The sequence below is a fragment of the Molossus molossus genome, unplaced genomic scaffold, assembly GCF_014108415.1.
Source record: "Molossus molossus isolate mMolMol1 unplaced genomic scaffold, mMolMol1.p scaffold_m16_p_14, whole genome shotgun sequence".
NCBI classification, from domain to species: Eukaryota; Metazoa; Chordata; class Mammalia; order Chiroptera; family Molossidae; genus Molossus; species Molossus molossus.
The window spans coordinates 37,754,306-37,768,240 of NW_023425349.1; the positions used below are offsets into that span (position 1 = coordinate 37,754,306).

Genomic DNA, 13,935 nt, shown 5'->3' on the forward strand with positions numbered 1-13,935 from the left:
AAGGCAGGACCCCTGAGCAGCCACAACAAGGTCTGACAAAGTTGTTCAGTCAAGCTTATTGATTGGGTCTCGCTATAAATTTGAGTATCCAGAGCTGCCCAGTCACATCTTACAGTAGGGTAGGGTTCCAAAATCAACACCTAAACCGAAAATTGCTTTAGCATCAACCTACAACATCCCAGGCAGTCCAGCACGCTTGTTAGGGGCTCTTGATTGTACGACTCTGCGGTAGTTCTATCTTCTTAAGAACTACGCAGCTGGACCAAACAAGAGACAAATGTCTGTTTCTGTTAAGGCTTCGGAATCATTCTGCCTTCGAAAGCACCAGCTTCGTGCTGGGATGACTCCTTCGTGTTAAGTGTTGGTGGCGCCCTGGCCAATGGGCAAGGCCTGGAGCGACGTGCCTCAGTATCCACAAGTCACAGGTCCTTCCGCCTGCCCCTGCCCCACTCCCGACCACATGCCCTGGCGGTGATCACCTTCCTCCTGGGCCTCTGCGCTGCTGCGCCGCCAGTCACGTGGCCGAGGCCCTCCCTCCGCCCGTCACTCAAGTGGCCTGCCCAATGGCCGCAGCAGGGGTGGGCCGCGCGGGGCGGGGCCTGAGGCGCACTGCGCCGTAGCTTGTGGCGTCAATACGCCCCTGTGTCCATGGTGAGAGGTTGAGGCGTCCGAGCTCCGGCACAAGGCACCAGGGCGCCGGGAGGGCGAGGATGTCAGCTTCGTTAGTCCGGGCCACCGTCCGGGCTGTGAGCAAGAGGAAGCTGCAGCCTACCCGGGCCGCCCTCACCCTGGTAAGTGGCCGGGGTTCGCGGCCGGGCCGTGACATTGGTTCACCTCCGTCCCGCAAGGGGAGGTCACGGCGGCAGAGCGCGGTGCGGCCGAGCGGCGGGGCCCAAGTCCGCCCCGCGGCTGGACGCCCTCTTCCCGAACCGCTGGGAAAATAAATCCGGGAGGGGCTGCTCCGCGGCAGCCGGCGTCCGGAGACTACGTTTCCCGTGAGGCCGCGCGCGCCGCGTGCTGGGGAGGGGGCCGTGTGCGCGCGCGACCCCCGGCGGTCCGCGGCGGCCTGCCTGGAGCCCAGGGTCGCCTGCGGTTACTGGGGCTGCGGTGCTTGAGGTCGCAAGTTTAGAGGTCGACGCGCCAGGGCGGGGCATAGCTGGGAGAAGAATCCAGAATTTACCCTTGAGATGTGGGGGAGGACGGGAGCTTGCCGCCGGACCCAGTGGAAGTGCGATGATTGGCAGGGAGAGCGCGTCCCCAACAAAGCCCACCCCCTGGCGGAGATGAAGGCTGCAGGGCACCTTACTTCCTGGTGTTGGGGTCAGCAGAGGCTTTTTGAAAACACCTTCTGTGCTGCGGCCATCCTAGGCCTCCGTCAGCTTTTACGAAGAACAAAGAAGAATAAAGGTTTCCACTCTGGATTTGTTTACTGCGTTTTCTGGGTGAGAGGTTGACACACTCAGAGGGCGCTAGAGTACAAACGCAGATACTTAAGAATGTCATACTGGGCCCCCGACGTACTACCCAGTGGTTGGTTGTTTTTCTTAACCGAAGGAAATCACGTAAAATTAACCATTCTAAAGTGTTCAGTAACGTGGCATTTAGTGCATTTCACAATGTGCAAACATCACTTCTGCTTAGTTTCAAAACATTTCATCCCAAAAGAAAGCCCTGTATCCGTTAAGCGGTCATTTGTATTTGCAGTTTGGAAAGATTAATTTCATTGGGAAGTTTATGATTAGGTCAGTGTTCTTCTCTCACACTTCCCGCTCCCCTTGGTTAAGGAGAAGACTTTGTGCAAGCATTCATCACCTACAGACTGGAAAGATAGATTACTGTATTTAAATGGAATCACTGGTTCCAGTGATTGTAATGCCCCAAGCCAGAAAATTAGTTATAGCAAAATAGAAGAAAGTCATGGTCATGTGGGAGAATTCATTTTTACAATGTTTTAGGCCCATAAGAAGGTTATTCTGATTATATAGGGTACTGTATTCTGTATTACCTTCTGTACCACCAAGCCTATTTTCATGTTTGAAAGATACACCATCGATTATCCAGATTTTCTAAGGTCTTGAAATAACAAAAATGAGAGGGTATGACTCACACTTTGTGTCTCCTTTTAATCTCAGTAAAAATTATTCAGAATTCAAATGAATTCTACAACTAGTAATGGTAGAGCCAGGAAGTGCAGAGACCCTTTTTTGCCTTTTTTGTTTGTTTTCTCTACCATTTGACATGTTGCCTGTTTCTTTAAAATTTCTGAGTCATCCCCTTCTTCTCCATTCCACAGACATTTAAGACCTGCTGTGTTTCTGGATAAGAAATAAATGTTACACGGTTCCCACTCTCCAGGCACATAATCACAGGCCAACCTTTTGCCACCTGTAGGAATTACTAGACGTAATAACACTGCCCACATTCTCAGACTTGGGCTCTCTCTCCACACTTAACTCCTGGGTTACCACTTAACCAGGCCAGTTCTACTACCAGCACTGCTTTATCATTATCAATTCTCAGTTCATAAGGGCTCCATGTTACCTTTGATCCACTGTTCTGATTAACTTGCCGGAGTCCATTAATTGAATTCATCCTACTTAATTATCTGGCTGACTCTAGTTCTTTTCTCTGTGATCTTCGTAGAAGATGGTGCTAGAGAAAAAGCATGTCAGTGCTGCCTTCCACCAACAGTGTGGAATAAGAGGCTTGCGGTCATTTTTATCCTAGCATATGTTTTCTACTTTTAAGACACTGTGGCCTGCATGTCTTGCCATTTGTGCTTAGTATTCAAGTGTTCGTGCAAACATTTTTAACTCCAACATGTTCTATGAAATGTAAAAGGAGTGAAGTTGTCAAAGGTAAAGAGTGGAGACAGCCCTGGCCAGTTTGGCTCAGCGGTTAGAACGTTGGCCCGTGGAGCGGGGAGTCCCGGGTTCGAGTCCCGCTAAGGGCACATACCTCAGTGGCACTTTGTCCCTGGCCCAGGTTGTGCCAGTGGCAACCAATCAGTGTGTCTCTCTCACGTTGATGTTTCTCTCTCTCTCCCCCTCCCACTCTATCAAAAGATAAATGCAAAAATATCCTTGGGTGAGAATTAAAAAAGAAGAGTAGAGACAAGATGAGAGCAAATGAAACTATAGGTAATTCAATGAAATGGGTAAGAAGAGCTCAATATTACCTAGATATACGTATAAATTTTGACATCAGGAATTTGACATGTTGCAGCCTTGAGAAGTTTAGTACCTATGAAATCTACCAGAGCTCAGTGAGAGGCTAGGAAAAGGAATGAAATCCTAGTTCATGTTGTCAACACTAAATTATCTGCTTTAAGTGATGTTAATCCAGAAGAGGATTGGTGGTTTGCTGGAGAGAAAGAAAGACTTAAAAGGCTGATGGCAGGCTGTCCATGACACTTTTATGCAAACCATAGACAGTTCCTTAATTGAATGCTTTAAGACTTCAACCCCCACATCAAAGTGAGTACCCTTGGACCACTTGCATAGCACATCCAGGGTGGATGACATCCCTCTCCTTACTTTCCTATATACCCAGGAATTGACAAATGGAATTGAATTTGTAGGAGCCAGGTAAAATATGAGTCAAGAGCCTGAAGAGTTAACACTATGCCTCTGGCAGAGGCCTTTATTTCCAAGTTTGTATAAATCAGAATTAGTACAACGGTAATTTAGGATTAGGGATACCCAAAGCTACTAAAGTTGTGAGAAAATGGTGTACATAGCCAGCATCATTCTTGATGCAGAGGAGAATTCATTATGTGCAGTGGGTGCCTTAGGGCTTATCTTTCTGGTGTCTGGTGGAGAAGGGCTGGGAAACAATAGATATTAAATACATTGGTGCTCAATAAGGAGCTGTTAACTTGTTGAAGGACTTCCCCTTGAAACAGTGACCAAGCCATAAAATTTGTACATGTAGATAGACCATGTAGGCAATGTAAGGGCTATTACATAGGAAACAAATAGAAGTAACCTGAATGTCTAACAATCAAAGATCGGTTAAGTAGATTAGAATAGATCATGTTGGTAAAATATTATGTAGTCATTGTAAATAATGATTTTTTTTTTTAAGTTTGGGAGCATCTCTTTATTCTTTTACTTATTAGCCCTGTGCAGATTATTTAATCTTTAATACCAAAATCACAGAATTATAAGAATAAAAAGATGATGCATATAAACCATTAAGCACCTAGAAGATAATAAATGGTGACTATATGTTTATTACTATGTATCAAATGAGAAACATGTTAAACTTTTAAACTGTGGGCTACAAAATCACGCGTGTATATATACTCAGATTACACACACAGGATAAGGAAAAACAAAAGGGAAACAGCACCATAATGCCAGCTGTTACTGTTAAAGAATTAGTTAAACAAAATAAACTGGAATTTGTTCGCTATTTATCTACCATCTTTTAAACCTTAAAGTGCTAGATTTATAATGAAATTAAAATAGGTTGTAGTTGATACATGTTAAGTATACATAATCATGGAGTTAACTTTGGGTTTTTTAATTATTATTATTATTATTATTATTATTTTAATCCTCTCCCATGGATATTTTTACATTTATCTTCAGACAGAGTTGGGGGGGGGGGGGCACGGAAACATCGATGTGAGAGAGACACATCAATTGGTTGCCACCCACATGACCCCCAACCTGGGTGGGGGACAAACTGCAACCGAGGTACTGCCCTTGGCAGGAATCAAACCCAGGACTCCCTGGTCCACAGGCCAATGTTCTAACTGCTGAGCCAAACTGGCTAGCGCTAACTTTGGGTTTTAATTTTATTTTCTTAAGCAGCAAAAAATGAAAATTGCTTCGGTAATTACTTAAGGAAACGCAGTATTTAGGATGAAATTTCTGCTACAAGGAATATAAACCAGTGGCATTTGGATAAAATTATGTTGCTATGAAGTAGGTGAAAAATGCATCATTTATAGTGCCTTTTCCCATAATTTCAACACCAAAAACAAATGAAGTCTTTTTCTAAAAGGCTGAACTATCTCACTCAAAAAGTTCATTTGAAAGAATGTTTTGCTCTTTGATATACATATAAGTAGATTTAAAACCATCATTATATTTCATTGCGTTTTAAGAATCTCAAGTTCTAATTCACTGGCCAAATCTAAGGTGACTTAATTATTAATTATACATACATTTCTTGGAAAGTTATGAGTTTCTTAATTGTTTGGTGAAATAGAAAGGCGGCTAGGCTTGCAGCATGTTGTTGAAGTTTTTACACTATTCCCCAGGTTGATTGACTTAAGTGCAAAGTTGCTGGAATATGCAGATAGATGCAGCACAAAGTAGGCACCTTAGCTTCCGCCTGGTTCTGAGAAAAAAAAGTACCTTTGATAGCCAGAAGTTTTCCTTTAGTCCCAAATGTTTCCTGTTTAGTCTTTCTGACTTGTTCTGAAAATCAGATCCCTCACTTGAAAAGTTATAAAAACCATATCTTTCCTCTTAAATGAGTACTCAACTGCGTTATCCATCATTGGCAACACTTGCTCCCAATGGAGTATATTTGGTTTTTGCCTGACGGGAAAATTAAGATATGCCTACGTTTCTGTGTTTTTTAAGAGTTGAAAAAAGAAGGAAATATATTATTTTGTAAAACTAAACTAGATCACTTAGAAACAAAAAACCGTTGGAGCTTATTGATAGTTTAGTGTGCAGGCCCCTCATGTTTTGTTTGCCTCAAGCACCTTTGACCCGCCAGCTTTAACCAAGGCTACGCCTTAGGTTGTACTTCCAAGGAATATTTTCCCATGGCTGTGCGCTTTTTTGTGTAATTTAATCAGATATCTTCTGCTTTTTGACAATAATTTGATTAATTTTTTTAGGGTTCGTGGGAAGTATGACCATGAAAATTATGCAAGCTAGTTTTCATTGGCAATCATTTAGAAGGGTAAATGAGCACTTAAAAAATGTTTTTCCATTAATATTTCTGTAATTATTTGAGGTTGGTATTCTGTGGTTCCCAAAAAAAATAAAAGCCATAATTCTTCTCTTCAGCATTTTCTTCCTCCCTCTGCATACTACTATTCTGTATCTTGGGCTGCTTACGTCTTGTTCTGATAAAATTGTGAGAAAAGGCCATTATGGAGACTGGTAGTGATTTCATTCTTTTTACAGTGACACACAATAAGAAATACATATGTGTCCAGCTGGTGTGGCTCAGTGGTTGAGCATCGACCCATGCACCAAGAGGTTGCTGGTTCATTTCCTGGTCAGGACACATGCGCAGGTTGTGGGCCAGATCCCCAGTGGGGGACATGCAGGAGGCGGCCAGTTGATATTCTCTCTCATCAATGTTTCTATCTTTCCCTCTTCCTTCCTCTCTCTCTAAAATCAATAAAAGGGAAAAAAAATTTTGAAAAGAAATACATATGTGCCCTGGCTGGTTTGGCTCAGCGGATACAGCATCGGCCCTCAGATTGAAGGGTCTAGGGTTTGATACCAGTCAAGGGCACGTACCTAGGTTGCAGGTTCAATCCCTGGTTCCTCTTGGAATTGTTAGGGAGGCAACCAATCGATGTGTCTCTCTCACATCGATGTTTCTTTCTCTTTCTCCCCCTCCCTCCCTTCCACTCTATCTAAAATCAATGGAAAAATATCCTTGGGTGAGGATCAAAAAAAAAAACTACACACACATACTCATTGTATATTAATAACTGAAGTCAAAGTTTCACTACACATTCATCTTTATTAAGTACAATGCCTTGTTCTCTATTTTGTGTTTTTTAAAAAATGACCTGAATTGGTTTCATGACCTTTCTCATTTGGGTCAGACTTTGCTTCACCATGCTCATCTGGGTGAGCCCCCACCAGACGAAGCAGAAGAACATAATGTGGGGCCATCCACTGGGTCTGGCTACCTCCGCACAGGCTTGAGTTCTGGCTACAGTTACTACCCAGCCACAGGTCATGATGTCCACTCTTTGGGATTTCACAAATGAGGAAAATGCCAGTACAAAAAGCTGAGGATCAGCACAGCATTGCCAGATAGAGGAGCTAATGAAATACAAAGGACATGATTTGTTCATCGTGACTACAGCTGGCTTATATTTGGCACTGTTCTAAATGCTCCTTCATGAATCCTGAGGAGGAGGGACTCTTATACCCATTTAAGCCAAGAAATGGGCTGGGACATATCTGGGAGCTGGACCACTAATACCTTGGAACAGACTTTGTCCCTAACAGCCTCCTTTTCGAGAAAGTGGGGTTGGTGATGCTGACTTATACATATGCAATACGTTGTGATATTTTTATTTTGAGGATAGCTAGGCTGGGTTAAAAGCATTTCTCCCGAAAAACTCTTCCCTTTTCTTATTTCTGTTGTTGACTAGCTCAGATACCCTGAAATACTGATTTAAGCCAACTTTAGAATCTGGATGAACATTTGGTGGGACTAGGACGGGAGGCACACTCTGGGTTGTTTGATGCTGGTAGCACTCTTTCTTCTAGGTATTTTGATGGATTGATATAGATTTTGGGTAAGTAAAAAGAGCAGTGTGGTTAATATTAATAATCAACAGGAAAAATGCCTGAAGGTTGGCTTTTCCAGTGAGGTACTTGATTCATTCATTGGCTTATTGAGTGCCTTCTATATGTCAGACAGATGCTTATTGCTGGGCATACAGTAGGAGCACAAAATAGCTGCTCCCTACAAAAATTAAGTTATGGTGGAAGAAGATAGTACCACAGAGATTATGACAGGGAGTGGACCTTCACTGGGGAGAGCAAGATGAAAAGGCTGTTGCTAGAAGATAGTTTAAAAATAAAGAGAGTGATTAAGCCCCAGCTAGGTGACTCAGTTGGAGTATTGTCCCATACACCAAAAGGTTGTGAGTTTGATTCCTTTTGCAGGCATATACCTAGGTTGCAGGTTCGACATTCGGTTGGGGCACATGTGGAAGGCAACCAGTCGATGTTTCTCTCTCACATTAATGTTTCTTTTTCCTCTCTCTCTCTCTCTCTCTGAAAATCAATAAAACTGTATCCTCAGGTGAGGATTTAAAATAAATAAATAAAAAATAAAGCCCTGGCTGGTTTGGCCCAGCGGTTAGAGTATTGGCCTGCGGTCCAGAAAGACCCGGGTTTGGTTTCCGCTAAGGGCATGTACCTCGGTTGCAGTTTGTCCCCGGCCCTGGTTGGGTCATGTGGGTGGCAGCCACTCGATGTGTCCCTTTCACATCGATATTTCTCACTCTCCTTCTCTCTCTTCCCACTCTATCTGAACAAAAACTGGAAAAATGTCCTCAGGTGAGGGTAAAAAAAATAAAATAAAATAAAATAAAAACAAAGAATGAATTTAACTTATTAGAGTTCGTTTATTTGTATATAAAATATACAAAGTACTTTGGCGAGAATGGAACATAAATTTATCACATGAATTTGCTGCAGGTAGACTTGAGTAGTCTTAAAGACTAGAAAATGCAAGGCTTTAAAGAATGCAAATTTTGTAGCTAAAAACTTAATAACATTTTCTTTTTCAGACACCTTCAGCAGTAAACAAGATAAAACAACTTCTTAAAGATAAGCCTGAACACGTAAGTAAAACCAATCAAATGCTTTAGTTAAAAAATGAACTTGTAGTTTCACAATGAATTTATCTTGTGATAAACAGTATGCTTTCATTAATTAGGGGTTTTTATTTTAAAAGTAAATTATGCTTATGGATTTTAAAAATTTTTATAAGAGTTTATTTGAGCCAAGCTATCAACATATGCCAGGGAGCAAAATCTCAAATGTCCCTAAATTCACATAATGCAACAGGATACTCAAAAGGAAGTCACTCTCTTACCCTAGATACTTCATCATCATTCTCCCTTTCAAGAGGCAACTACTTAGTGTCCTCTCGGAGATAATCTGTATATTTTATATGCTAGACCAGGGTTTCTCAGCCTCAGCACTGTTGATGTTTTGGGCTGCCTAATTCTTTGTTGGGAGTGGATTGCAGGATGTTTAGTGACCCCGTTTCACCCCTCAGTTGTGACAACCAAAAATATTTCCCTGAGGGGAACCACTGGCCTCAACTCTGCTTATTAAGCTTGTGTGTGTCTCTTTCCCTACTTAGATGAGAGCATACCATGCATACATGCTGTGGTTACACTTTGCTTTTTGTCCCTAAGAAAATAGCTTGAAGATCTTTCAAATACATAAAGATCAACTGATACTTTTTCATGGCTGCATATAATAATATAGTTTATTGAACAGGTTTGATTTATTTAATCATTCCTCCATATTAAAGGTCTTTTTTGTTGTTTTCATTCAGTGCTGCCACAAACATTATTCAACAAATATTTAGTGTCTGTATTGTGTCAGGCGCATTGTTCTAGGCTGATAAGTGTAGCTTAGCACATCTAGAGAGGCTACATTCCTAGGTAGAATTGATGAGTAAAGGGTGTGTGCATCATCTTAATCTGAGTACATTGCTAATTGCCTACGGAATACTGTAAATTACTTCCAAGACTATTAACTTTCAGTGATTAGACTAGAGTGGTTTCTAGGTTCCATTGTACAATGTCCCATTATAATGGGAGTTCTAGCACCTTCCTTCTAAGAATTAGTAAATGCTAAAGTATGTGTCAGTGTTCCAACTTTAATTGGATAGACTCATGACTGGAGTATAAATTGACGAAATGAAACAAAAATTTCGCTTTGTAGATTTGAGGGATGTTTGTTCATGTTGATGTGAAAAGGATTGCGCAAATACTTCATCAGCTCTAAAGCAGTCCCTTTTTCAAATTCCAGTTTCCTAAAGCTGTACTTTCACATACACTTTAAGTGTCCAGATCCATTCTGATAGTGGGACTTCCTGTTTGCTTGAGTCTTCTGTTCACAAAGATAAAAGCTAAGTTAAATGCTTAAGACTTGACCTCCAGAATTTGAGCTAGGCAGTTCATTGTGTATTTTTATCATGCTGAATATGTTAAACTCCCTCCTAGGCTTCCTAAGCTGTCACTCTGAAGGTGAATAAAACCTTAGTTCAGTCTCCTTGCTGTTGTTTAAGGACAAAAGAGACTACTATGATTACTTCAGCTCTCAAAATCCCCGACAGCTTAACATTCTAACTCTCACTCTGCACCAGTGTCTTCCCACTTCATGATAGCTTTCCTAAAGCAAGCACACGTTGCTGCTTTTCAGAGAATCAGGATCTGCTTGGTGAAATAATGCTCTTTATGATGATGCTTTTGCCGTATACGTAAATGAAAAAGCAGATAGGATCCAAGAATAAAAAATTACATTAAGGCAGATATTGGTATTTTAAAAGTACTATTTGATCACTTTTTCAATTTCTTACATCTGTGTTGGCATCAGCCTTTTGCTTTCTGGTATTTGAGAATGTTTACACAGACTGCCATAGATTCAAGCCCTTTGCAGAGGCAGCGTGATTGCCAGGCCTGTACACCTTGGCAAACCTCATCATAGAGAAACTTCCTGAGAACATCTGACATGATGAGATGAAACAAAAATGTTTTCGAGCAAGTTCATTTTTATAGGTTGTCATCTCTACCATCATAAACTTTTTGTGTGTTTTTTTTGAAGTAGTTATTCAGTTTTTGAACTAAAACTCTTTCCTTAATGTTACTCCTACCCTAAATAGCTAGTATTTGGTTAAGTAATAAATATGCATTGGTATAATGGAATATTATGTAGGTGTCACTTGCAATTACATGGAAAGATAGTGTCTTAAGTGAAAAAAACAAAGCAGAGAAAAAATTTTTTTCTCCTGTAATAAAAACTATGTTTAGATTATATATATGAGGCTGGAAGAAAATAGGAAAAAACATATAAGCTATGTTTTCAGGGTGATAATGACTGCAGTTTGGGTGAGCCTTACCCCCCCCCCCCCCCGCATTGTTTTCTTTGTATATAATTGATTTTTATTCCTTTTGAGTCACCCCCAGTGACATAATGATGTCTGTACAGTAGGTAAATTTTTTAAATGCTTGCTTCCCATTCTACTTATATTTCCTAAAGGGCTATTTTACAGCCAGGAATTGAATATATATATCTTATAGCTTATGAAGAGATGAGTGACATGATATAGCCAGGACTTTTATCAATATGATTGTTTAATCTGTACCATTTTAAAACTAAGTTTATATTTACAATTATTTTTCAGGTAGGTGTGAAAGTTGGTGTCCGAACCAGGGGTTGTAATGGTCTTTCTTACACTCTTGAATATACGAAGACAAAAGGAGATTCTGATGAAGAAGTTGTTCAGGATGGTGAGTATTAAACAAACATTTTCTGGGCACTTTGTTTTGCTTAAAATGTTTAGTCTTACACAGCATGAAGAGTAATAATAGTAGGAACAGTATATATAGTGCTCAGTGTGAGGTGGGCATGGTTTTAGGGACTTCTGTACATTAACTGATTTATCCACAGCAGCCAATGAGAAGGGTGCCATATTGTCTCTGCTTTGCTGATAAGAGAAACTGGGGCATGGAGAGGGTAAATAATTTGCATAAGGTCTCAGAGCTAGTAAGTGGCCTAGTGAACATTTGAGCCCAATCAGAGTTACTCCAGAATCTGTGCTCTGGTAGATTATTGGATAAACTTGTTTATTTCAATTATGAAAGGTTATCATTGTGCGCATTAAGTTTTTAATGGTATTATATTGGTTTTAGTGTTTACATTTGATTTTTTTTTTTTTTCCTTTAGAGAGAGAGAGGAAGGGAAAGGGAGAGATAGATAGAAACATCAATGAAAGAGAAACATTGATCAGGCTACCTCCTGCACACCCCCTATTGGGGATTGAGCCCGCAATTCAGGCGTTGCCTTGAACCTGTGACCTCTTTTTTTTTTTATCCTCACCAGAGGACATTTTTCCATTTTTTGTTCAGATAGAGTGGGAGGAAGAGAGAGAAACAGAGAGAGAGAGAGAAACATCGACGTGAAAGGAACACATCGAGTGGCTGCCACCCGCACAACCGACCAGGGCCAGGGATAAACTGCAACCGATGTACATGCCCTTAGCGGGAACCGAACCCGGGTCTCTCCGGACCGCAGGCCGACGCTCTAACCGCTGAGCCAAACCGGCCAGGGCGAACCTGTGACCTCTTGGTGCACAGGTTGACGCTCAGCCACTGAGTCACACCAGCCAGGCGCTACATAAAGTTTTTAAGATGATAAAACTTTAAAATAAACCAACTACTTTTGTGTGAAATAGCAGTTTTACATATATGTCAAATGAGCAATGTCATCTCATGCTTTTGAGGCTCTATAGTTGCAATTTTAATTTCCAAATTAAAATTTTCAGTTCTTAATTACATTTTCTCCCACTGCCTGCCCTATGCAATAATCTGATTAAACCTATTTAAAACAAAATAAACAGTGCTACAACTTTGGGGGAACTTCAGTGTACACGGGTTTTGCAGTGGTTGGTTTGTGCATTGGAGGTGTGCTATTGGCTAGTTTTCCTGGATTCGTAGTGTAAGTTTATTTTACTAAATTTAAGTTACCAACCAAGAAAGATATTCGTTAATATCTTATTTTTTTAATCAATACATAAATTTAAATCTTAAATTTTTATCTTGAGGATATCTAATAAATATGTATTGTTTATATTTAAGTAATAACTCAGTTTCTTATAAGGAAGAAAGCTTTCTTAAACTGACAGTACTGATGAAAATGCTGACTTCTGCCTACATAATTACTATGGGTTATGTTATTACAGTTTTCCAGCCCGTACGCAGAAGAACAAAACTGTTGCGTCTTCGTAAACCAGCCACTGTACCACAGTCCTTCGTGTGTCGCTAGGTGTGGCAGTGTGTCATGTATACAGTGGCACTGCAGGGATTTCATAAATGCATTGGCTCCATTTTTACAAAACTCTCATTGAGAATATACACATTTTCTTTATGTTGCAAATTGGGCAAATGGGTGAAATACAGTGAAAGGCGAATTCTCGTTTTACATGGAATTTGCTTGTGTACAACTTTCTGACCTAATATGATTGTGTGTATTTTTTTAAGTTTATCTTTATTGTTGGAAGTATTACAGATCTAATATAATTGTTTTTTACATAGATCATGGTGTAGAAAGAGGGGACAGGAAATAATGAGACAGATTCAAAAGCTTCCTGTTTGGATTTTGTTAGTGATTACTGTTTAAAGTTTACCTGTGCTTTGAATCAGCAGGTTCTGTTGTTATGCAGGCTTTGTATGACGTGTTTTCTTCTCCCCAAGGAGTCAGAGTGTTCATCGAAAAGAAAGCACAGCTAACACTTTTAGGAACAGAAATGGACTATGTGGAGGACAAGTTATCCAGTGAGTTTGTGTTCAACAACCCAAACATCAAAGGAACATGTGGCTGTGGAGAAAGCTTTAATATTTGACGCCTCAGGACTGCTGTGGCGGGAGCTCCAGGAAAGCGGTGGGAGCCCCGGCTCACTGAAGAAATCGTGTGACTGTCACGGGCTTAAGGCTGATAATGCATGGCTGCCTCAGGAGGAAAATAAACTGATACATTGTGGAAATGAAGCCAGTGTGTTAGATTTCAGAAGTGATATTTGTATTCTTTTTAGGGGACAGAAGGTGAGAAGCCATCACTGTCTTTGGGTCATTTTTCAGATCTGTAAAGAAATAAAATCCTACCCTGCACTTAATTCTTTTGCATCCTTTCTGTTAGAAACAGTTGTACGGAAGGTGCCTAACTGGGAGGATTTCGGGAAGCACATTCTTAATAGGTGTGCACTCTCTAGTTCTCTGTTGAACAGTTTGAATGTGCTTCTCCAGGCCAGATCAATGGTTCTTAAAATTCAGAGGCAGAAGTCCTGCTGGGTTGATGTGGTGGCTGCACTGTTTTTCTATACAAGCTTGGCATGGCTTTTCTACTTTTTTTTTTTTTAATCCTCACCTGAGGATATTTTTGCATTTATCTTCAGACAGAGTGGGAGGAAGGG

General features: G+C 40.8%; 1 protein-coding gene across 2 annotated transcripts; it reads left to right on the top strand.

Annotated features, from left to right (window-relative positions):
• The first annotated feature begins 618 nt into the window (after nucleotides 1–618).
• Nucleotides 619–13,935, top strand: ISCA1 (iron-sulfur cluster assembly 1). Of its 2 annotated transcripts, none has more exons than XM_036261436.1 (4): nucleotides 619–791; nucleotides 8,519–8,572; nucleotides 11,152–11,257; nucleotides 12,709–12,941. In XM_036261436.1, the coding sequence occupies exons 1-4, from the start codon at nucleotides 711–713 to the stop codon at nucleotides 12,789–12,791; spliced, it is 324 nt and encodes a 107-aa protein (XP_036117329.1). In that variant the 5' UTR covers nucleotides 619–710; the 3' UTR covers nucleotides 12,792–12,941. The 2 variants fall into 2 exon arrangements, with proteins under 2 accessions (XP_036117329.1, XP_036117328.1); XM_036261435.1 differs by lacking the exon at nucleotides 12,709–12,941 and adding an exon at nucleotides 13,220–13,935 and having other exon boundaries at nucleotides 629–791.

Coding starts and splice junctions, on each gene's coding strand:
- ISCA1 (XM_036261435.1), top strand. CDS start 711: ATGTCAGCTTCGTTAGTCCGGGCCACCGTCCGGGCTGTGAGCAAGAGG. Junction 792..8,518: donor CCCGGGCCGCCCTCACCCTG/GTAAGTGGCCGG, acceptor TTTCTTTTTCAG/ACACCTTCAGCAGTAAACAA. Junction 11,258..13,219: donor TGAAGAAGTTGTTCAGGATG/GTGAGTATTAAA, acceptor CTTCTCCCCAAG/GAGTCAGAGTGTTCATCGAA.